Source organism: Orcinus orca, chromosome 15, assembly GCF_937001465.1.
Source record: "Orcinus orca chromosome 15, mOrcOrc1.1, whole genome shotgun sequence".
Lineage (NCBI taxonomy): Eukaryota > Metazoa > Chordata > Mammalia > Artiodactyla > Delphinidae > Orcinus > Orcinus orca.
This window is the reverse complement of record NC_064573.1, coordinates 57,940,808-57,964,254: the sequence shown is the minus strand read 5'-3', so window position 1 is coordinate 57,964,254 and position 23,447 is coordinate 57,940,808. Positions and strand designations below refer to the sequence as shown.

Here is a 23,447-nt window from a genome sequence, read left to right as displayed (position 1 = left end):
AAAATGGAGAAGCCGATTATTCTCTCCATCCAGGAGTTACCGTCAAGGTTGTGCTTAAAGTCCTTAGCATGGCGATTGGCAAACAAGTGCTCGGTAAGTGTTAACTCTCTCTTCTCCCCACCTGTGGAGGCCTTTCCCGGTCTTTTCTCTATTTCTCCCACTGTGCCCTATTCTCTCTCATCCAGGAGCAAGGATGAGCAAGGATGCTCCTCCACAAGGAGGAGCATTCACCTCCCGTGAGACACGGCAGGGTGTTAGGGATCACGAGTTTTCTTTCAGGAACTAGAAGAGTGATTGAGATTATTTAACACAAGGGAAATAACTTGCAGCATCATCCCTGACCCCTTCGGTTGACCTGACGGTCCTGATCTGTAACAACACCTTGTGTCTCTGTTGTAGCCTGTGACTGTGCTCACACTCAGAACACCTGTGACCCGGAGTCAGGGGAGTGTGTCTGCCCGCCTCATACTCGGGGTGCAACGTGCGAGGGGTGTGTAGACGGATACTGGGGCCACGACCCGGAGCTCGGATGCCAGGTGTGCACTGTCACCTGCACATTTTCTCAACTGAGAATTACTTTGCTGTGTCAGGTTTCATTCTTCTTTTACCTATTCGCTTGATTTTAACCTGTTGAGTAGCTTGATGGTTTCTATTCAGAACTCAGTACCGATTGTAGGAATCAAAGTGGAAGAAGCAGCATCCTTAAAATACAGTATTCTAAATTTTCTTCAAGAGTTTAGCTGTGGAATTGATGGTTAGAAGATCAAAAATTTATTTTGGTGCCCTTTAAATATATTCTGCAATATATGCTATCTTCCAGGAGAAAGACATAAATCACTTTATTGGGGGTGGGGGAGGTATGTCCGATCTTCAACGGTTCTGTATTTCTGTGTTACTTTTGTCAGTTAAACTTAGACTTTGCATTTTGGAAACAGAGGGAGTGTTACTGGACTTCTAAAATAATTTTGCTGGACTGCGTTGTCCTATTAAGTAGATTGAATTTCAGGCCACGGTTGTGGCCCAGCCTGCGTGTGTCACAAAGGTTCACTAACGTCCAGCAGCATAAGTCCTGGCCTTTTGATGGCTTGTGGCAAAGTGAGTCCATATGGCAATAGTGAGAGCGATCCATTTGTGTGTATAATCTCCCCACGTTTAGTGTTTTCCTGTAATCCCCATATGTGTACATTATGAAAATATAAAAGCTGCCTTTTTATTTATTCAGTATTTTTCTTGCAGGCCTGCAATTGCAGTAGCGCGGGGTCAGCCAGTCATCACTGCGATGTGCTCACTGGTCATTGCCAATGTAAGCCTGCATTTGGTGGACAGACCTGCCATCAGTGCTCCCTGGGGTACAGAGACTTTCCGGACTGTGTGGCCTGTAACTGCGACCTGAGAGGGACACTGGCCGACACCTGTGGCCAGGAGCAGGGTCTCTGCAGCTGTGCCCCGGAGACCGGAACCTGCTCTTGCAAGGTACTAGCGCCCGGTTCCACTTCCTCCCTCCCTCCCACTCGCCATTCTGACTTCGGGGCTTTAACTGTTTAAATAAGCACTTGGGTTTTAGACGCTTCTCATAATGAGTTTGCACCACCTTCTGGGTCTGGGTTTAAATTTTGTGTGTGCTCTTCTAGAATGATGGATGATTCTTTAGAAGGAATTTGTACTGTTAATTACAAGTGTCAGATGATGGGACTGATTTGAAAAACACGCTGAGTTTTCTATCATGTGTTTCAGTTGGCTGAGTAGCCTATCTGTCTTGAATATACAGGTAAAATAGATAACACAGGGCTTCAGGAAGATTTGTGATTCTATACCTGGTAAGTAATTATTCTCTTGTGCGTGCTGGCCAGACTGGAGGACATTTGTGTTTATTATTTTCCCAGGAGGTTAGATTTCAACATCATACTTAACTCCGTGTATTTCCTTTCATTTTCCCGTTGTGCTTTGTTATTAGAAGGTCCTTGGCCATCTTCTCTGTTCCTTTCCCAGGGTCTGAGAGATGGAATCCTGGTTGATTAGCGGTGGGGGAGGAGGAAGGGGAAACTCATGTGGCTGCGGGGTAACGGGAACATCAGTGGACGTGTGCTTGGTTCACCACATCTGTGGTAGCAGTTCTCACCACGGATGGTCAGCACAGGAGGACCTGCCCTAATAATTATCTGGCCCGTGGCTCTCCACCTGACTGGTCACCTGGGACCTCCAAGAGGATCCAGGCCCGCTCCTGGAGACTCACCAGGGAATCTGCATTTTCCAAAAGCTTCCAAGACGATTCTGATGATCAGCTGAGTTGGGGAATCACTGAGTCTGAGAGAACTGATGCTCAGAGAGGTTAAGGAACCAGCCTAAGGAGCAGCTAGTTAGCCATATTTGTTCATCCAAAGTTATTTTTGTGTTTTTTCCCATTTCTGTTTGTTTATAAACCGTGTCTCTTTTTTTCAGGTAAAAATGAGTCTGTCACTTTGTTCCCTTTAGGAAAATGTCATTGGCCCTCAATGCAGTGAGTGTCGAGCTGGCACCTTTGCTCTGGACGAGGCGGACCCTCGGGGGTGCACCCCATGCTTCTGCTTTGGGTTGTCACAGCTCTGCTCCGAGGCCGAGGGCTACGTGAGAATGCCGGTGGGTTACACACGCAGATAAATGTTCTGTTTGCAAGCCTCTACCCTTGGGAGTTGGGTGAGGGTGGGAGAGGCAGCCAAGTACTTACATTAAATTTTGCCCTTACTGCATCAGAAATTGTAGGAAGCTGATTTGGGTTAGTCCAGAGTCAGAGGTCTGCTTCTGCTGTCCAGGAAGTAAATGGAGCAGGAACCAGGGCGTCAGTGTCGTTCTGTGCTAATCTGCCTGCAGCTTTAGTCGGAGTGAAGAGAAAACTCTCAGCAGTCTCCTTCATGTAATTGGACCTGGCCCAGTATAGGAAGAGTTTGACCCTAAATGCAGTGGTTTAAAGGCATTTTCAGTTCATTTTAATCCAGGTGTTTAAATTGAAAAGAAAAGTCTTTCTTATTCCTGTTATAATAATGAAACTGTCTCGTCTGAAACAGTGGAAGAATCTGACGGTCAAAGGTGCGGCGTTAATTCACATTCTAAAGTGGCTTTGTCCTCCCCTCCGTGACTAGGTAACGCTGGGCTCAGATCAGCCTCTTCTGCGTGTGGTTTCTCAGAGTAACCTCAAGGGTACGACCGAGGGGGTGTATTACCAGGCCCCTGATGTCCTCCTGGATGCCGTGACCGTCAGGCGGCATGTCCACACAGAGCCGTTTTACTGGCGGCTGCCCGGGCAATTTCAGGGAGACCAGGTGAGACGTGCACCCAGCCTCCAGCCATCCACATTTCCTGGGTGCACTTTGAAATCACAGTGGCCTGGGTTGGCCTATTGCTAACTGGAGTAGTTATTAATTTCCTCTTCTAAGTGGGGATGGAAAAGGTTAACACTTACAAAAATCCCCCAGATGAATGGCTCTTTAAATTTCTCCATCAATTTTGAAAGTCTTTTAAAGTTCAAAACATATTCTTTTTCTTCTTAAAGCAGTCATTCGACAAACATTTATTGTTTTTACTAATAGAGGCGCAATGCAAACTTGGGTGCTATGGCCCGAGAGGGTCTTCTCAAGAAATGGGCGCTCATTTTTGTGGGGGGGGACAGAGACTTGAAGGCATCATGTGCATCTTTGTTTATATAAATATAGCAGTCTGTATATGAATTCAGCCTGATTTTTTTTTTTTTTTTTTGCGGTACGCGGGCCTCTCACTGTTGTGGCCTCTCCCGTTGCGGAGCACAGGCTCCGGACGCGCAGGCTCAGCGGCCATGGCTCATGGGCCCAGCCAGTCTGTGGCATGTGGGATCTTCCCGGACCGGGGCACGAACCCGCGTGCCCTGCATCTGCAGGCGGACCCTCAACCACTGCGCCACCAGGGAAGCCCCAGCCTGATTTTTAAAACTTGAAAATATGTGCTCTGATGGCTATACATAATTTTTAATTCAAAGGAGCTTGAAAGTAATTAGAATGACTGTTTTGTTACTTTGGAGCTTACCTGTGTTAGTATCATCAAGAGGAAACATTGGGAGGTGATGGCTGTGGCTGTGGCTTTGGTGATGGTGGTCCCATGGGTGTATACTTATCCCCAAATCCATCAAGCTGTATACAATACATAAGTACAGCTTTTTACAACCGATCACACCTTCATGATGCGGTTTTTAAAACTTTTGAAGGATCGCTTACTTAGGAACGATAGCCTAGGTCAATTTAACGATCCATAATTAAGTAGAATTAGAAGGAAACTCATATCAGACAACGTATTCCACCCACGTGATGTATTTTTAAGACACAAGATTTCTTTCAAATGGCAGCAGGCTTATGATAAAATAATTTTAAACCAGTGCTATGCCAGAGAAGTAAACAACACTGTACTCTTCGACAGCTCATGGCCTACGGCAGCAAACTACGGTACAGCGTGGCCTTCTATTCTTCCAGTGGGATCGGCACCTCCAACCTGGAGCCTCAGGTGCTCATCAAAGGAGGCCGGACCAGAAAGCAAGTCATCTATGTGGACGCGCCCGCCCCCAAGAACGGACTGAGACAAGAGCAGGAAGTGGGGATGAAAGAGGTGACCTAGCACTCTTTTCACACAGGCCCCTCGGGCTGGGAACTCTGCTCTGCATGCAATGAAATCATGAAGCTGCTGTAATAAGAGAGTGAAGAAGAAGGCTTTGGGTCAAAATTCCAGTGGGTTTAGCAGAACTTCTACAGAGAATTCAAATTTCACATTCTCAAGAAATGTATATTAGGCTTATGTTAATTTAGTGCAAATTGCATCTTAAATCCTTTATCGTGGCACACGAGTCTCAACCTGTTTGGATATGATGGTCTGGAGTCTTTGGCTGCCCTTGAATTTGGAAAGTGTGGATTCCTTCCTCTAGCGGATGTTTACTGACTGTCTGCGTGGCTAGCGCTGCCAGAGGTGATGTGAGGCCGTTGATAAATGAGATGGTGCGGCTGCCACCCCTGGGAGGTGACACGAGAGCTTCCTCACTTAAACTCAGTGTCACTTAGAACTGGGCTCACTGCTGGAGAAATTTCTAAAGGAATTAAGTTCATATGCCTCTGAGGATCTGTACCCTGAATTTAATTGAATGTGCTTCTCATCCACAGAATTTTTGGAAATACTTTAACTCTGTTTCTGAAGAACCTGTCACACGCTCAGATTTTATGTCTGTTCTTAGCAACATTGAGTACATCCTCATCAAAGCATCTTATGGCCAAGGATTACAGCAAAGCAGGTACTTGGAAACTTCTAGAAGTTTCCAAATATTTTCCTTATTTGAAAGCAAACTGAAGGGATTTGATTCACTTTTCCTCCTATCTTTAATATCATATATATTTCTGTCCCTCACCAAAACCTTATTAAATGTTAATATTATTAGGAAATATGTGAAAAGTGACATAGATTATCCATCTCCTGTATTAATGTGGATATAACATGTAAGTACAGGATGGTGATATCTTCTATGTAAACAACAAAACAGTTCTGCTATTTTCTGCCCTTAAACTGCAATGCCCATTTCTCTGTCACAGGGCATCAAGAATGCTGTCCCCTGCTCATGTAGTACTACTCCCATAAAGAAAGCCGCCTAGGTTATGGCCAAGCTCGTACTTCAGATTCTTTTAGGTGTGCTTTCTCTAACATTATATTGAAGTTCTAAACTTTTGGCTGTGGACCTTCCCTGTATAATGACTAGTGTGCTTTTAGTGTGTTTTTACCCATTTCCTTTACAGCTGTGAGTAGGAACTACTCTCAAACTGGCAGGAAAGCTCTGGTTTCATATATGTGCCAACATTATTCAGTAATGTGCTGTTTCAAGAAAGTGTCTTTTTAAATATTAGTGTCTCCTCTCACATTTCTTAACCCAACGGTTTCACAGAATCTCAAATATTTCTATGGAGGTTGGCAGAAAGGCTGAAGAGTCGCACCCCAAGAGGGAGGTGGCATCCCTTTTAGAGAAGTGTCTCTGTCCTCCTGGCACAGCTGGATTCTCATGTCAGGTAGGGAGACTGTGGTTAACATCCGTTTCCTGGTTTGGGGTTGAAATATGCTTGTTACAGCAGCTCCGAGTGATGAAGAGAACTGTGTGTCTCTATTATATCATTTTTGCCTTTTAAAAATTACTTGTGGTAGAATAGGCATAAACATAAACTTCACCATCTTGACCATTTCTAAGGTGTACAGCTCAGTAGCGTTAAGTACACTCACACTGCTGTACAACCAATCTCCAGAATTCTTCATCTGGTAAAACTGAAACTCTGTACCCAGTAAACACTAACCCCCCGGGCCCTCCCCCAGTCTCACCCTTCTACTTTCTATCCCTATGAATCTACTACTGTAGGCCCCTCATGTAAGTGGAATCATGCAGTGTTTGTCTTTTTGTGACTGGCTTATTTCACTTAGCATGATGCCCTAAAGATGGATCCATGTTGTAGCACGTGTCAGAATTTGCTTTTTTTTTTTTTTAATTAATTAATTTATTTTTGGCTGCATTGGGTCTTTGTTGTGGGCTTTCTCTAGCTGTGGCGAGCGGGGGCTACTCTTCGTTGCAGTGCGCGGGCTTCTCATTGCGGGGGCTTCTTTTGTGGAGCATGGGCTCTAGGCACGCGGGCTTCAGTAGTTGTGGCACACGGCTCTTGAGCACAGCCTCGGTAGCGCTAGAGCGCAGAGTGGCTCTAGAGCGCAGCGTCAGTAGCTGTGGCGCACGGGCTTAGTTGCTCAGTGGCATGTGGGATCTTCCCGGACCAGGACTCAAACCCCATGTCCCCTGCATCAGCAGGTGGATTCTTAACCACTGCGCCACCAGGGAAGTTCCTTGCTTCCTTCTTAAAGCTGAATAATAGTCCATTGGATGGATGGACCACATTGTGTTCATCCATCCATTCATCAGTGGACACATGGGTTGCTGTCACCTGTGGCTATTGTGAATAATGCTGCTACAAACATGGGTGTACCAGTATCTCTCCAAGATCCTGCTTTCAGTTCTTGGGGTTTATACCCAGAAGTAGAATTGCTGGATCATGTGGTAACTCTGTTTTTAACTTTTTGATGAAACACCATACTGCTCCACAGTGCCACACCTTTCTAATTCCCACCAGCAAAGCACAAGGCTTCCAGTCTATCCATACCCTTGCCAACATGTTATCTTCTGGGGGTTTTTTGTTTTGGGTTTTTTGGTTTTTTTTTTTTGATACTAGCCATCCTAATGCGTGTGAGCTGGTATTTGATTTGCATTTCCATGATGACTAGTGTTAATGAGCATCTTTTCATGTGCTTGTTTAGTCATTTGTGTTTCTTTTTTGGAGAAGTGTGTATTCAAGTCCTTTGCGCATTTGTTAATCAGGTTTCTTGTTCATTTCCTTTGCTTTTGCATTCCCTCAGGACTGCGCACCTGGTTACCACAGAGGGAAGCTTCCAGAAGGTGATGGCAGGAGACCGCGCCCTCTGCTGGCTCCCTGTGTGCCTTGCAATTGCAACAAACACAGTGACACCTGTGACCCTGAAACGGGGAAGTGTTTGGTACGCTGGTTTGTTTGGGTACTTGCCTGACGCTTAGAATTAGAGCAGGCCCTGAGCATCTACATTTCCAGTTCGAGGTCATACAAGCTTCTTGATTTAGAGTTTAAATTTAGCTAAATGTAAGATATACGTATATTTCCTTCAGAAAGGTCTAGCTAAGTGGTCTGATAATGTTGGTGGAAATTCTCTTATAAATTTTACTTCCTTGAATCTGTTTATGGACATCAATTTGGGAATTAGTCAAGTGTCTCTTTTTTTTGTTGTTGTTGTTTTTTTTTTTTGCGGTACGTGGGCCTCTCACTGCTGTGGCCTCTCCCGTTGCGGAGCACAGGCTCCGGACACGCAGGCTCAGCGGCCATGGCTCACGGGCCCGGCCGCTCCACGGCATGTGGGATCTTCCTGGACCAGGACACGAACCCGCGTCCCCTGCATCGACAGGCGGACTCCCAACCACTGCGCCACCAGGGAAGCCCGTCTCTTGTTTTTACTTGCAGTACTGGTGGTTGTAGTCAAAGTACGTGAGAACTTTCTGTCATAGAATTTGAAGGGTCACCTGGAGGTTTCAAAACGAGTTAATGTCAAAGTTGAAAATGTGTTTCTCTGTGTAAAGTGATGCCCTCTCCTTGCATTTGTTAAAAACTACATGTTGTCCTAGAGGTCTTAGTGTGCATTTGTTTCCTGGCCACCTACCCGTAGGCCGTCAGGGACACAAGGAGAGTTCTGACCACTGCAAAGGACCAAGTGACCCAGACAGAAGTCTTGTGTTCCTGAGGACAAACTCTTGCATCCAGGATTTTCCTTAAGCCGACGAGACCTTATTGATAACATAGAATAACCCGATATTCTTTCCCTACTCGTGAAACCTCATTCTTTCTGATAACTCATGTGGGAACATTGGTTCCTTGTCTAAATTGTGCCAAGACTAACCTGCTTCAGGTAAAATAACTCACTGAAGGAAAATGAGCTCCCCACCAAGAAAGACACACCAAAGCCTTAGAGATCTTGGCTGTGGCCCAAACACAGGAACCAGGGTTCCCACACCAGATCCATCTTCTTCTGTTTGGAAGCATCTTTCATATGTGGAATTTAAAGGCAGTCTCCACTGGGAAAACTGTTAAACGATAGCAGTGCCCAGGTGAATTTAGAAGCTGAAGCACTGCTTGGTTCTCCTCAGTTAAAAAGATGTGTGTTCACCTTGGCTGACTTCATTATATATCTGGAATTAAAGAATTATTCCAAGTCATTCAAGGTAAAGTGGACTTAATGAAGATGCAGATAGCTGCAACACTGTTAAAAAAGTTATTCATTCTAATCAGCTCACGCTCCGGGCAGAAGTAAAGTCCTAATACAGAAAATGAGAAAATCTCATTTAAGAATTTAAGGAGAATTGATTTCAGGCAACTTCAGGCGAGATGTAATTAGCTAAGAAGGTCCCTTGGCCAATCACGGGGACAAAAGTCACACGGATAGTTTGAGAAGTTAATTGGTTCTTTCATGCTGCATCTTTCCTTGGTGCAGCTAAGCACTTTGACAAGATTAGGTACTCCTAGGACATTAAATGATTCCCCTCCCTTTCCTGACCTACCAGAACAAAGTTCTCAGGTCAGCGGCTGACCTGTCAACTTATACTCAGGAAAGAACACAGCCCACTTAACCCACCGTCGATTTCTTGAATCATCTATCCGTTCTCTTCTGCCCTCTCAACCCTCCAGTGTGATCACTGAACCCCAACTATGCACAAATCAGTGCGCTTCACATCGCTGTTTGGGTCCCTATACATTTTAGATCCATATTTTAAGGCTCTGAAAGCTGGCCGCACTGGGTATATTTTCTATAAGAAGAATGTATCAGTAACTTCTAGGTTGTGTCGGATGAATGCAATCTTATAATGAATGAAGGCCACAGAGCTGCCAGTGTGTCCAGTATTTTAAAAATATGAAGAAAAATGCTCACCCTTCCTTGAGAATTAAAAAAAGTCAACTGATATGAAACGTGGTAGTGCTGGGCTATTGCCAGATGAGAATGAGTTCTAACAGTTTCCCATTGTTTTCCTCTCCTTTTGAAACATGGGGCCCCAGAACTGCAGCCACAACACCGCCGGAGACCACTGCGATGTGTGTGCCCCCGGCTACTACGGGAAGGTGACCGGCTCGGCCAGCGACTGCTCTCTCTGCACCTGTCCTCACGGCCTCCCTGCCAGGTGAGCCTTGCAGGTGCACTGGCACGCCCGCACCACCCACTGCTGAAGGCGGGCTGCTTCCACTCTCAGCTTCACTTTCCAGGGTCTCCACGTGATCTGTCTTAATGAATACTCTGTGTGTGTCGAGAAAGGCTAATTTTAAGAAAAAGTGTTCATTCTTCCAGCATTTGAGGAGAATCTTTTCAAAAGCAAAGTATCTGTGTGTTAGTTTTGAGTGTTAGAATGGAACCCATTAAAGAAAGGACTTTCAGGTTTGTTTTTTTTTTTTTTTTTTGCCTTATGCGGGCCTCTCACTGTTGTGGCCTCTCCCATTGCGGAGCACAGGCTCCAGATGTGCAGGCTCAGCAGCCCAGCCGCTCCACATGTGGGATCCTCCCGGACCGGGGCACGAACCTGTGTCCCCTGCATCGGCAGGCGGACTCTCAACCACTGTGCCACCAGGGAAGCCCCAGGTTTTGTTTTTTTGAAGACTAATTTTAGCCTCCAACCTGTGGAACCAGTGTGCCTAGAGATGAATTGTTATTAATTTTATGAATAATGATACGAAGAATTCAGTTCCTGTTCAGTGCAAGGGAATGGGGTTAGAATTTATACATGCTGATGTCTAATGAAGTGCAGAAATGCTGCATGGTAAGGAAATTGGGGCCAGGTTCTACCTCATACTCATGATGCTTGTATAGAGTTATCTGAACACATAAAAGAAACAAGAGATTTTAGGCAGGAATTGGAATATCCGTGGGTCCTCTTTGGTTGCAGCAAGAACTGTAATTCATAAATAACATTTCATTATTGCTTAGAATATTTGACAAGGCATTGAACATGTATAGATCAAATACCAACTTTTGGTATACTAAAATGAAGTTTTCTTTTTAATATTTGTTCTAATCTTCTGTCTTTTATTGTCTCCAAGTAAGTGTTGCTTGACAACGAATACCTAATGAGAGGCACTGTGTAAACTGCTGTAAACTATCAAGCATCCTAAAATGTATTGCTGCTGCTATTTTTTGTATAAAACGTGTATATAAAGTTTGAATCATCAATTTCACTCATGTAATCTAAGCTATATGAATACTTGCATATGTGTATAAAGATGGGCATTGCTTGTACTCACAAGAAATTGGAGGAGGGCACTAAAATATCTCCCTACACGGGACTGATTAAATACCTAGAGTGTATTGTGGTACGTACCTAGAGTGAAATATTGTACCAACACTGAGAAAAGAATAAGGCATTATCTGTATGTACAGAATTGGAGGAATGGCCAATGGAATTATGAAACTGAACATACGGTGTGATGCCATTTTGGAAAACATTCATATCCGTATGTATGTCCATGTCCACAGCTCCATAGCTGTACATGCCCAGAGAAATGTCTGGACGGGTGTTTTACACTTCTGCTTTGCACAGTTCTATACTGTTTGTGTATTTTACTTCTTCAGTTACAGAAAGTCCACACCATCCCCACAGCACACCCCCTACACACACACACACACACACACGCTAATAAATTAGTACACTGTTAGGAAGAGACGGTGAGAGTGTGAATGTTCCGTGTGTGCTGTGCATCTGAGAGGCCTCGAAAGACATGCTTTGTTTTCTACATATTTTGTGTTTTCACTGAAGTCTGTCCCTTTAGTGTTTAAGGAGGGAAAAAAGTCAGAAGTGAAGCAGGGCTCATAGCAACCCTGTAACTCATGCTGGGAACTTCTCTTACCGGCCAGATACCCTAGCTGTTTCTTTAGTGGTTTGCAGGTACCCAACTGAGCCTCTAGTTGGTGATTTAAAATGTGGAGGCAGAGGCTATTGAGAAAAAGGAACACGCCAGAAGCTGCAGTCCCCGAGTGAGGGGTCACAATCTGAGTGGATCATCCAGTTTTTGGTGCTCTGTCCTTTTGCTGCTGTAGCCCATCGCCCGACTCCCCACCTTTAGGTCCAGTTACCCTGAGATCCCGCCCTCACTCTGCTTCTTTCCCCTGCTTTTCCCTCTTGCCTTTCACTGCAGTCAGGTGTATCCCCAGCGCTGGTCCAGCTCCCTTCTCCCTGCTGTTCCGCACGTTTGCGCACGTGCAGCTCTCTCCAGCCACCTTTTCATCTGATAAGTCAGATAATTCACGTACATCTCAGAACAAGCCCCTTTTCACCTGGGAAGCTTTCTTGTTTGGTGACTAAGTAGTTGTCTTCTGTAAATCGGGCTGCATCCCCTCAGCACTCACATGGTTGTCACTGGACAGGCATCTGTGAGTATCTTCCAGATACAAGAGATGCAACCGCTTGTATCGATTATGTGTTTATTTTCCTTTTTTTTGCCCCAAAGAGTATAAGCTCTAAAAAACTTGTCCAATTGTCCAGTGTCATCAGTTGTTTTTTAGGACAGTATCATGTACCCTAAGAGTAACGAATAAGTACCCTAAGAAAGATTTGAAGTTGTGTATCTGAAAATTCAAAAAAATTCTTTTCTTCCAGTTTTAGTCCCACTTGTGTCTTGGAAGGTGATCATGATTTTCGCTGTGATGCCTGTTTTCCAGGCTACGAAGGACAATATTGTGAAAGGTATGTCACCTGCCCCTTTTATACACATAGGACATATTTATGAACGTGATCGGGAGCCCTTATCAGTTTGGATGTGCGCGATTGATAATGCAAAATGAAACCCCCCGGGCATCAAAATAGGTAAATGCACTTCCTTGTGACCATCTCATCCTCTTTTCAGGAAATAAAATGCAGAATAAGGTGAGTGGCCTGTGTTCTCTGCACTTCATGTGGCAGAAGTGATTACTGTCCTTGGGAAGCTGCTCTGTGTATTTACTCACTGGTGTTGACCCTCCCGTCTGTCCTGCGTGTCTCCTTCTGCAGGTGCTCCTTGGGCTACCGTGGGAACCCTCAGATGCCGGGCGGCACCTGCCAGAGGTGTGACTGCAGCCCGCATGGCTCTGTCCACAGTGACTGTGACCGCGGGTCCGGGCAGTGCGTCTGCAGGCCGGGGGCCACGGGGCTCCGCTGTGAGGACTGTGAACCAAGGCATATTCTGGTGGAGAGCGACTGTGTGTGTGGGTATCACTCCTCTCAAGGATGAAAGGTGGTTTCTCCTCCCAGATGGTTTCCCGGTACGGCGCCCAGTGGCGTTGGCAGGATAGAGAAAGTCCTACTTTATTTTAACGAATCATAGATTCCTTTGCATCTGCCGAACTGAACTCTGTGAAGTGCGTTTGGAGCCGAGGAGAAGGTTCTAGGATAACAGCATTTCTCTCTCCATCACTATCAGCAGCACAGCAATGCCAGCTTCATGGTTCAGCTGGTTAATGTCCCCTCTAGTGGAGCCAAGGGTCAGTCAGAGCAGAGAGGACACCTGTGGCTGCTCATTTGTGTCACCAGATTCCACGTGTGGCCTCAGCTCTTGGCTGTTGTGGAATTTTTTTTCGCCAGTTCTGATTTATTTGAATAGCAAGTACGTGAGGTAGTGACCTTGGGATGTCTCCTCAGTGGTTCGCGGGGAAGGTAGGGAAGAAGCAAGGTCAGGATCATGGCAGTCCAGAGCTCTTTTGCTTTTCTTTGTGTGTTTGTCATTAGCAAGACACATCCGTTACTTTCTCCACTCCCCTTCATTTGTACTTGCTGAAGGTGTCTGCAAACTATCTGAGGAAATCACAGGCCAGGCCCTGACAGGACTTGCACTTGGAATTCATGGCCGTAGGTCCAAGTCAAAGATGGGCAAACGTGCTGTAAAGGTTGGAGCAGCGTTTCTGTGTGGCCCTGGGGAGTCACTAATGTGACCTGCGTCTGGGCATCGTCATCTGAGAACAGGGGCTTGGGACCTGCTTACTTCCCGAGGCACAGTTGGCATGAGGATGAGATGGGATGAGTCCTCGGAAGCACTGTAGATGTTGTTATTACAGGATGCCATGCGCACACACGGGAAAACGTGCCGGCCGCTTTGCTTTAACTTGAACTTCCTCTACCCTGTAGCCTGTGACGATGAATGTGGAGGCGTGCTGCTGAATGACATGGACCATGTGGGTGATGCCATCGTCTCTGTGAACCTCTCCGGCATCATCCCTGTCCCGTATGGGATTTTGTCAAACCTGGAAAATACAACGAAATATCTCCGGGTAGGTACTAGGAATACAGAGATGGATAGAAACATGTGTCATGGGGAGGTGAAGACTTGGCCTGACAGTAGGGGTCATTTTTTCTGTCCATGCTCTGCATAGGTGCAGGAGCCTCAGTCCCAGTGTCCAGCGCTGGTAGGCGCCAGGCCTCCCCCTGAACCTGACCGGGGACTGCATCATCCACATGATAACTCGTTTCACTGTGGGGCAGCTCTAATTGGTCAAGAATTGATCCATAGATGCCTCCTTGTAGATTCTTCCTCTGTGTTCCTCTTTCTCCTGCCTTTTGGAATAAGACAAAGTCCACTCACCCCTGTTTATAACAGGTCTTTGGATAGTTGAAAACAGCAGACCTAATACAAACACAGAAAAGGAATCAGGATGGCATCTTCTTTAATGTGCTGAATGAAGATGAACTATTTTCTGTCAGTGTATTATTCTTAACTGGAGTTGCAGGGCACAAAAGTTCCTCCTCCCTGGAAGACTATATGAAAATCTCTGAGGGTAAATCATAGTTTTATGTTTAGTTAAAATCTGTGTTTTGATCTGGGTCCAAAAGAAGGTGGGAAGGTAAGAAATTGACTTACTAGACAGTGTTTTTTCATTCTAATTGGGAAAACGTGATTCTTAATTTGGCTTAAAGCCTATGCATTAGAATTTGAGATATTTAATTCACTGTGCTATGCAGTAATGCATGTGTGTGTGCGTGCGCGCACAGTTGCTTCAGTGTGCGCTCCAGCTGCTTCAGTGATCCACTCTTGTTAATCCTGGTCTTTTCTCTTTAGATATAATGGAGTTAAGAAAGGTTAGGAAACTCTAAGAGATGTTTCTATATTATTTTTCCTCAAATAGAACGAAATGTTTTGAAAGATAAGAAAAAAAAGGAAGGAAAGAAATGTTTAAGTTTTTTTTCCACTCACTATAGACACAGTCAGTAAGTACTACTCTGTCAGTTTGGGCTCCAGCAGTACAACTATATTTCTTTTTACCACGTGAAATAAACACTTGATTTCGACTTTAACTCTTTTTGAGTGATCTTCCCTCATTTAAACCACCTTGTTAATTCCCTTAAATGACTTTTTATGTTTATGTAAAGTTCTCAGGAGTTTAAAGTTGTGAACCCTTCACTTTTTCTTGTTTTCACTGTTGACCTACACTGCGACTTGGGCAAGTTGATAACTGTCTTGACCATAAACAATAATCTAGCCCCTTCAAGTGTTGTAAGGTTTGAGTAAAGTCATACAAGTAAAGAAATTAGAAGAGTGTTGGCATAAATTAAGCACCTCGTTGTTAGTAATTATAAAGGCTTTTCTTTACTTAATACGTTCGTATTTTAGCTTAGTAAGCATTTTTTGAGGTGTTAGCAATTATAGTTAAAATTTATGTGACTCTACTGTTAAGTTCGGCCCGACTCACCCAGGAATTGCAGCAGTTCAGTTCTGCATAACCCACCAGACTTTCAATTCATATCTACATAGGAAGTTCAGTGCAAAAGATGGCAGTATGGAACCATGTTGCTGAAGTCAGAACTTCAGTGAATGGGATTCATTTTATTTTTTAATGCAATTTCAAGGAAAGGAGAATTTCTTTCTATGAACAAAAAAGGTAATAACAGGTGATTGTTAGTTAAGAACCAGAAGATTTATTTTGAAGCGTTATAATTTGTTTTCTTCATTCTTTTAGGACTCTTTTTTAAAAGAAAATATACAGAAAGAACTGGCAAAAATACAGCTTGAAGGTGTCTCAGAACAAACAGAGGACCTGCAAAGGAAGGTAAGTTCTTCACGTAAAGGGCCCGCTCCCCCACCCACTCCAGCCCTTGTGATCCCTTGCCGGTGTCTGCCTGGAAGGTTCTGATCAGACCAGGGCAGCCTCTTCCTCCCAGGAGCTGTGCTCCAGGTGCTTTGTGTTCAAATCGGTTCTGATGCTGTCAGCTTCTGATTTAATTTCTGCTGTCCTGTCCACTGAGGGAGGAGTCGGGCTGCCACTTTACCATCACCTCTCATTTCCTCCTGGGAACCAGGGGTGGGCGGCATGAAAAGATGGGGCTTCTTCCCTGTCCTGGATTCACTGCACAAGGTGAGAACGGAGGTCCCCACCCCTGCCCCCAACACCAGCGCAGCTCCTTGTGTGGTGTCGGCAACACTCAGGCTTCAGCCCTGTGCTTCTGATTTGTGGACTTTGATGTCAGCAGGGGGTTATTTATTCTGTTTAGCCCATGCCAGATAAATGGTTTCTAGTGACCAAAAAAGAATCTGCTCATTTGCAGATGGTGAGGGAGGCCTATTGCTAAATTTATAATTTTCACTCGTGGATTTTGTGTGTGTGTGTGTGTGCGCGCGCACACACACACACACATAGATATGCATGTATGCACATTGATATGTGTATGATAGTGTATCTGTGTATATATGTATCTTGTCTCTGTCTCTCAACATCCACACACGTATACAATTGTGCACCCTAAAATGTATTAGCCTGGAATTAATGATGATTTGGGAAGAGTTTAAGGGTTTATATGTGGGCTTTAAAGTACCTCTGCAAGCAAACATTTGGTAGGAAGTGATAAGCTGATGAAAATAAATTCTTGTATCCATTAAAGAAGATTCTCTTTGGATTTTGACTCGAAAACACTTTTAGAACCATTCTGAGTTACTTTACATTCCTGGAAATTACGTTTGTAATTTATGAAACCTTTCTTTTCACAAATTAGAGCATTCCTAATAAAAATAACAGCTGAGAGCAGTTCTCAGCCCCTGGACTGCCGGCCTAACAGACATCATCCCATATAATCATCATGAAGTCCTGTGAGGCAGTGTCATTATTACTGCAGGTTACTGATGAAACTGGGAGGTATTGAGTACCAGGTCTCCAGCCTGGCAGAAGCAGGCCCATTTGCCTAACTCTATGTCTTAACTCCTTGACTAAGTTCTCACGGTCAGTAGAAATTAATAAGATTTTACTTTCTAGGTTCTGCATATTTGGGTCCTAAAGTGAACATGAGGTCTTCACAATGGAGACATTGGGGGAGTCTGTGGCTTCATGGCCAATTAGGTTGCCTTTAAAAAAATAGACCACCTTTTCTCACACAGAGTGAGCAGTAAATCATTTCATGAACGACCTCGTCCACTTCCAACCCAACTGTTGACCTTAGCATAGGTGATGGTGTACATCTTCACTCTGTGTTCTGGAATATGTTTGTTGCTTAAAAGAGACAACATCTGGAGTGCCGAAGTTCACGTTGTATTCAAAGTCAAACTAAACTGAGGCCTTTATTTTCCATCAGCTGGACAGAGTGTTAACACGGAGCCAGCACGTGACCAGGGCCACTGAAAGGATCCTCAACAAGAGTCGTGACCTCCTGACGTTTACGGAGAAGCTGCAGGCAGACATCCAAGGTAGTGTCCTCGGAGCCTTGTCTGGCGGGTCTGGCTTCCTCGGTAGGAAAAGCTTATTCGCTTCACTCAGCACATGAGTAACCATGTCCTAGACTCCTAGACTGGACACCTGGAGCCTTCCCAGTGTCCACATCGTTGTCTTTCATTGAGAGTTTTATCTTTTAAAAAATGGATGTTTCCTTTTTTCTTTTCCATGTCATGCCGTACACTTCGGTCCTTAGTATCAAATAGATATGGTGCCTCCCCATCCATTATGAATTTGTCAAATGAACACTTATTAAAGGGAGCACATTTGCCGAGTGGTGAGCCGAGGTCCAACAACAGACCACTAGAGAAGATGAGATAGAGCAGTTGATTGCTCGGGGGGGTCCAGCCTGAGGAAGTAGCCAGCCCATCTCAAGGGGCCACAGGACGTGGTCAAGGCAGGGTGCAGGCAGAAAGTGGGAGACGGTACCTGGAGCGCAGGCCTTTATTAGGGTCTGTGCGTGGAGAGCTTTGGGGTTCCTGGGCTAAGGCCAGATTGGCCAATCCAAAGCAAAAGAGCAGGGTTTTGGTAAGTCCCCAGGGACCTTATCTACGGGGCATGGAAGGGGAAGGTGCTGGGAGACAGGAAGACTGTCGATCACTAGGGCCATTGGGGAAGTCATATCTAGAACTTACATTTGCTTTGCCTCTGCGGCTGCGTCTAGGGCATATGCTTGCATGAGGGGCCAGTGTTAGTTTAAGGTCCCTGAAGGCCACTTAGCTGAATGAAATGGACACAGAGGCAGCAATACCACAGAGTAGCTTAGCTAAACTCTCAACACCATCTCTCTGCCCAGAATAGGAGTTGATGGGATTTGGAGCTTCAGTGTGGTCCCAAAGTATGTCCTAATATCAGAGTAATTTACTCCCTATTCAACTGGGATGTCCCATCTGATCTGACTTTTAGAATGCTACTGTCAGTTTTTTGGCTACCAGAAATTCTGGCTTTTCTTTTTGGGTTATGGTGTAAGGGCATAAAATGCGTAGACTCCAATACGAATCAGACTTTATAGGGCAAAAGGTAAGGATATTATTAGAACAAATGACATGTTTTTTAAAAAAGAGTAGTATCGGGCTTCCCTGGTGGTGCAGTGGTTGAGCCCGCCTGCCGATGCAGGGTACACGGGTTCGTGCCCCGGTCCGGGAAGATCCCGCATGCCGCGAAGCGGCTGGGCCTGTGAGCTGTGGCCGCTGGGCCTGCGCGTCTGGAGCCTGTGCTCTGCAACGGGAGAGGCCGCGGCAGTGGGAGGCCCATGTACCGCAAAAAAAAAAAAAAAAGAAAAAAAGAGTAGTATCAAGTACTGGTGGTTTGTTTCTGCAGTAAATATTACTGAGTGCTTCTACATGCAGATGTTCGTGCCAGGGGCAGGGAATGCTGCCGTGAGCATGGTAAGCACAGCCCCTGCCCTTACAGTTTATGGGTACTGGGGAAGCAGACATGAAATAAACCAGTAATCCCAAGTCCATGAGTGTTTTGACAGAGGATGTCCAGAGTGCATTGGGATATATGGGCTGACCTGGCCTGGCTAGAGGTTCAATCCAGTTTAGGTGAGCAGAGCAGGCCTTACTGGAGAAGGTTCTAAGTTTTTCCATTTTAGTACTGTCCATTTTTGAGAAACTTATTCAATGATTGATATATTTTCTCCGTAGAAATCATCGAAAGGGCAGCAACTCTAAATCAGACCTTGGATGAAGATGTCCAGTTACCCAGTTCTACTCTTCAGAATATGCAAAAGAACATTACTTCATTGCTGGAAATCATTCAGAAAAGGAATTTCCTGCAGTTGCACCAAAATGCCACTCTTGGACTCAAGTAAGTGCCTGAATACCATTCATGACACAACCAATTAGAGGTAGGAACTTGAAAGCTGAGGGGGAAGGAGGCAAGTGGAGGAGAAGGAAAGAAAGCTCTCAGTGGGGCAGGTCATAGGAGAAGAGCTGGGTGCTGGCCCCTCCACAAGAGAAAAGTGTGATCAGTAGAATTTCTATCTTTGCTATTATGTCATAGGTTCGGTTTTTCTCCGCGACCCTAAAACAGCATTTCTACTTTGTGTGAACAAAAAAAAAACCTCATGATACTGTCTTTCTTGAAGATTAAGTGTAATGCTGTAAACTCTCATGGAAGCAGACACAGGCAGTGGCTACCACTGAGGCTGTGAACTCTAGGACAGTTTGGCATCATGCCAGATTAATTTAGCTCAGTCATGCACACTGTCATCAAAACCCATGATGTGAAATGACAGATCACAAAGAATTGTTAGACATGGTCACTAGGAGCTTGTAATTTGCTTTCAGGCTTTTTTCGTAGTATTTTCACACAGTAATTACTTGATGTAATAGCAAAGCTATCTCTCTGCCAGGTTGTGATAAATGTCTTAAGTACTGGTTTAGTCACATAATACTCCATCAGAACTCCAGTCTCTATAGTGAGATGTTTAAACTATTTTTAATATATTTTACTATTTTAAATAATGTTGTAATGAACAACTTAGATAAGAATCTTTTTCTGTATTTCACATTATTATTTTATCAGGGTACATGTTAAGGAGTGAAATCATTTAGCCAAAGAGTTTGCATTTTGAGGATTCCCGACTTGCATTGCCAAATTATTTTCTAAAACGTTTTTAAAAACAACATCCACTTCTACCGGCACACACGGGAGAGCTGAGCTTAGACATCTTTTTTCATCATTGAATGGGATTTTTGACGTTGTTAATTTGTTCTGTGAGAAACAAAAGGAGGAACTTATGTTGCATGGGATTTGGAGAGGGGACTCATAATCTAATTACTAGAACATTTGTTAGGGCCCAAGAAGGGCCCTGAGAGGACTATGGACTGGTCGAGGGGGGCTCAGAAGTGGGCGAGGACCCAGGGGATGGGGAAGGGGCCGCCATCTACAGAGCACCTCTTCTGTGCTGGATGGTGTAGACTGCACCCCTCATGGACTGCAGGGGCTCATCCCCGCCACCTTGTTAGGTGGGAAATATCCAGCTGGAGAAACTGAGGCCCAGAGAATATTAGTAGCTTGCCCCACGTGCAGGACAATATGAAATCTGGCTACACACCTAAATCTGTCTGACATTAAACCGTTATTTTCCAGCCCTAAACAACAGGAAGTACACTTTAGACCCAGTCCATAGAAGATGGGTGGGTGGAATTTCCATGGTCAGCTCAGAGACCATGGCTGTGTACCTACACTAGATTGTAATCACCTCTCCCTGACCCAGCCCCTCCCCTGCATCCTCCCTTCACTGGATGCATGGTGTGGGGACCCCCACAGGGAAAGGCTCATACCTCCATGCAGGTGGTCCCAGGACCCGCCTGCAGTTGAGGCAGCCACCCCAGGGCACCCTGCTCTCTCCCCACCTTCCTCAGCTCCCCACTGCCTCCTGGACAACATGTAAACATCACGTATTCATTCCAGCCTCCCTCTTCACTCACCATCTCCCCCCATCCACCCGGCTCCAGCTCATCCTAGGCTCAAGGTCCTCCCAGCACCACACGTGGTCGGTCATCTCATTCATTCTCTCCCTCGGCTGCACGTCTCTCCCTCAGACGGGGAATCCCTGCAGATCCCAGGAGTCATTTTGCAGGGGTCCTCCCCCCACCAGTACCTTCCACGGTCATGTCATTCGGTCAATAAAGTGGATTGAGCCCACAGGTGTCCCGCATTGTGCTAGGACTTGGGGACACAAAAGAGAACAATAAAGCCTTTTGCCCACTAGGAGCTCACAGTCCAACTGGGAAAAGTTGACTTACTGAGTAGCAGTTGAGAGGAATGGGAGAAGGCAGGGGGCCCTCTCCCCACCTGTGCCCCCTGACCCTCGTCCCCACTAGGCCCTCCTTCTGTCACCCTTTCTCTGTCATTGTAGCTCTTCTATTTCTATTTGGAATTAAGTTATTAATAAGATTCTTAAACTCTCTCTTTAATTTGTAAGTTAAATTATTACTACTGAGACTTTTATTTTAAAAAGATTTTTAAATGCATTCTTAGGCCTCCACTTTCTTCCATAGATAATCCGTGTACTTAAGTCATTTCAAATTTCATGGATTATTTTAGGATTTATTTCTCAGCCTTTTTATTATAATTCTTAGAAGATTGATAATTTATGCTGAAGTACGGCAATCCTGTAAGTGAGAGTACTTAGCACACAACCTAGTTGCTTATTGTGCATGTGTCAGGGTCCCCAAGGCCACCTCCACATTCAGAGTTTCACCAGGACTCCTGTGACTCAGGGCTGAGATTTCCTAGAGTGGCGTATTAAGGATGCACCGCTGGATCATGAGGAAGATGCAGGGGAGCTGGGAGGAGCCCATGCAGGCTCCCTACACTCTCTCCATCCCAGGAGGGACCACGGAGCACACTCTCCCCCCAGCAATGAGAATGCAGCAGCTTGTGTGTGATGCCCAGGGAAGCCCATAGAGTTCAGCATCTGAGGTTTTCAGTGGGGGCTGGTCCCATAGGCTCCCTCTGCCCAGCACATACCCACATTCCAGACTCCCAGGAGGGAAGCAGGTGTTCAGCCTAAACCACATTGTTTGCACAAACAGTCGAGGCAGTGAGCCACCCTTATCAGTCAGGGGACAGCGGGAGCACTTGCAGACGCCAGCCGAGGGCCAGCCTGGCAAGCAGGCCTTTCTAAGGGTAGCCAACTCCGGCCTGCTATCTTTCCCTTTACCGCACCCTGTAAATTATCCTTTGTAGCTGTGTTTCCCAACTGTTTTCCACGCAGGTGTCCCCACACCATTCAAAAGATATTTCAGTAAAGAAATGTGTCCTGTGCCTAGATAATTTGGTAAATGCAGTGTCTTAAGGAGAGACAAGGTCTTTACTACAAGTCTTCAGGCTGATGTTTCAGGATCTCCAAAAGGAGCCTGGAGAACACAGCTAAATGTACTGCAGCACGCAACCCTTTCTCATGGAACTTGCTTACCTGTTCACGGCACTAGTGTTGTGGAGAAACGCAGTTTGAAAAACACTGTTTTACTGTGTTAACTAAATAAATTTTACAAGAAGAAGCTAAGAGTGCTGAGGGGTTTTGTGTTTTTTCTTTTTAGTCTTTCAAGTCACTGCTGACTATATCATTTCATCTGATCACAGTTTAGGTGGTAAATTCATTTCATAGATGAAAACTTGACCTCTATATTTAAATTTCTTTGAGAGATACCTTCTTTAACAATGTGAATTGACAGATTCATGGCCACATGTTAGGAATATATTGGATTTATTTGTGTGTTTCCCATGTGCTCTTTTTGGTTCTTGTTGCCTGTATCATAATGCAACATCTTGCTATCATTTTTATAATCATTAAAAATCATAAGAATGTTCAAATAATTCCTGATAATGCTCAATGATGTCAGAGTTCAAATATGTATCTTTGGAAAATGTTTTTTTGTGGTGTTTAGCCCAGCGATCTGATGATATGTGAAAGCTAAGGGTGATTTACAAGGCATTTTCCATGAAATTTTTCAAAGTTCTTCTGACAAATTGAAGCAAGAAGTTAATGGGATATATTCAACCACTGCAAAGTTCTGTAGTATGAAAACTGTATCATTCTATAGAGCTTTAAGTTTGATTGAAATAGCAATTTACAAAAGAATAGGGGAAAATGTCTTTCGATTTCCTAAAGCTTGCTTTTATCAGTGGTACAAATTATATCTTTATTGGCAATTTGGATTTGAAAGTTTTTATAAAATCTGTTTTTTAACTAGCTGCAGAAAAACTTTTCTGTTGTATAAATACACTGGTAACTTGAGAGCAAATCACTGAAGAGTCTCCTTTTTTCAATTTCTGGCCATATTATAATGAAAGATTTCAGTTGCCGTCACTCACAGACTATGGTCCCAATTTTCTGAATCAAGATTCACTGAGATGGTTTCTTTTAATTCCATTACTAAAATACGTTAGTAAGTTTGTGAATAAGGAGAGTTTATTAAGGATAAAATGTAAATCTGCCATACTAATAGCTGTCTTAGAAAAATTGTTTCCCTTTTTAAGAGATTACAAGGTACCACTTAGGACGTCACAAAGAAACTCAGAACGATTATGTAAAAGTCTCTTCCACTATCGGGGTCAGGGGGAGTGGTGGTGGGATGAATTGGGAGATTGGGATCGACAGATATACACTAATATGTATAAAATGGATAACTAATAAGAAC

The 23,447-nt window shown here is 44.6% G+C and overlaps 1 protein-coding gene across 1 annotated transcript in view; it reads left to right on the top strand.

Moving 5' to 3' along the window:
- LAMA1 (laminin subunit alpha 1) overlaps positions 1 to 23,447 on the top strand; it is a 165,748-nt gene that overhangs the window by 92,566 nt on the left and 49,735 nt on the right. Inside the window, exons 22-36 of the mRNA XM_033439381.2 lie at positions 400 to 536; positions 1,237 to 1,473; positions 2,473 to 2,616; positions 3,117 to 3,296; positions 4,420 to 4,605; positions 5,151 to 5,278; positions 5,921 to 6,041; positions 7,423 to 7,560; positions 9,639 to 9,760; positions 12,224 to 12,310; positions 12,614 to 12,807; positions 13,724 to 13,866; positions 15,550 to 15,639; positions 17,153 to 17,264; positions 18,939 to 19,101. Coding sequence (XP_033295272.1) covers positions 400 to 536; positions 1,237 to 1,473; positions 2,473 to 2,616; positions 3,117 to 3,296; positions 4,420 to 4,605; positions 5,151 to 5,278; positions 5,921 to 6,041; positions 7,423 to 7,560; positions 9,639 to 9,760; positions 12,224 to 12,310; positions 12,614 to 12,807; positions 13,724 to 13,866; positions 15,550 to 15,639; positions 17,153 to 17,264; positions 18,939 to 19,101 — 2,182 coding nt within the window. The remainder of the gene's footprint in view (positions 1 to 399; positions 537 to 1,236; positions 1,474 to 2,472; positions 2,617 to 3,116; positions 3,297 to 4,419; positions 4,606 to 5,150; positions 5,279 to 5,920; positions 6,042 to 7,422; positions 7,561 to 9,638; positions 9,761 to 12,223; positions 12,311 to 12,613; positions 12,808 to 13,723; positions 13,867 to 15,549; positions 15,640 to 17,152; positions 17,265 to 18,938; positions 19,102 to 23,447) is intronic.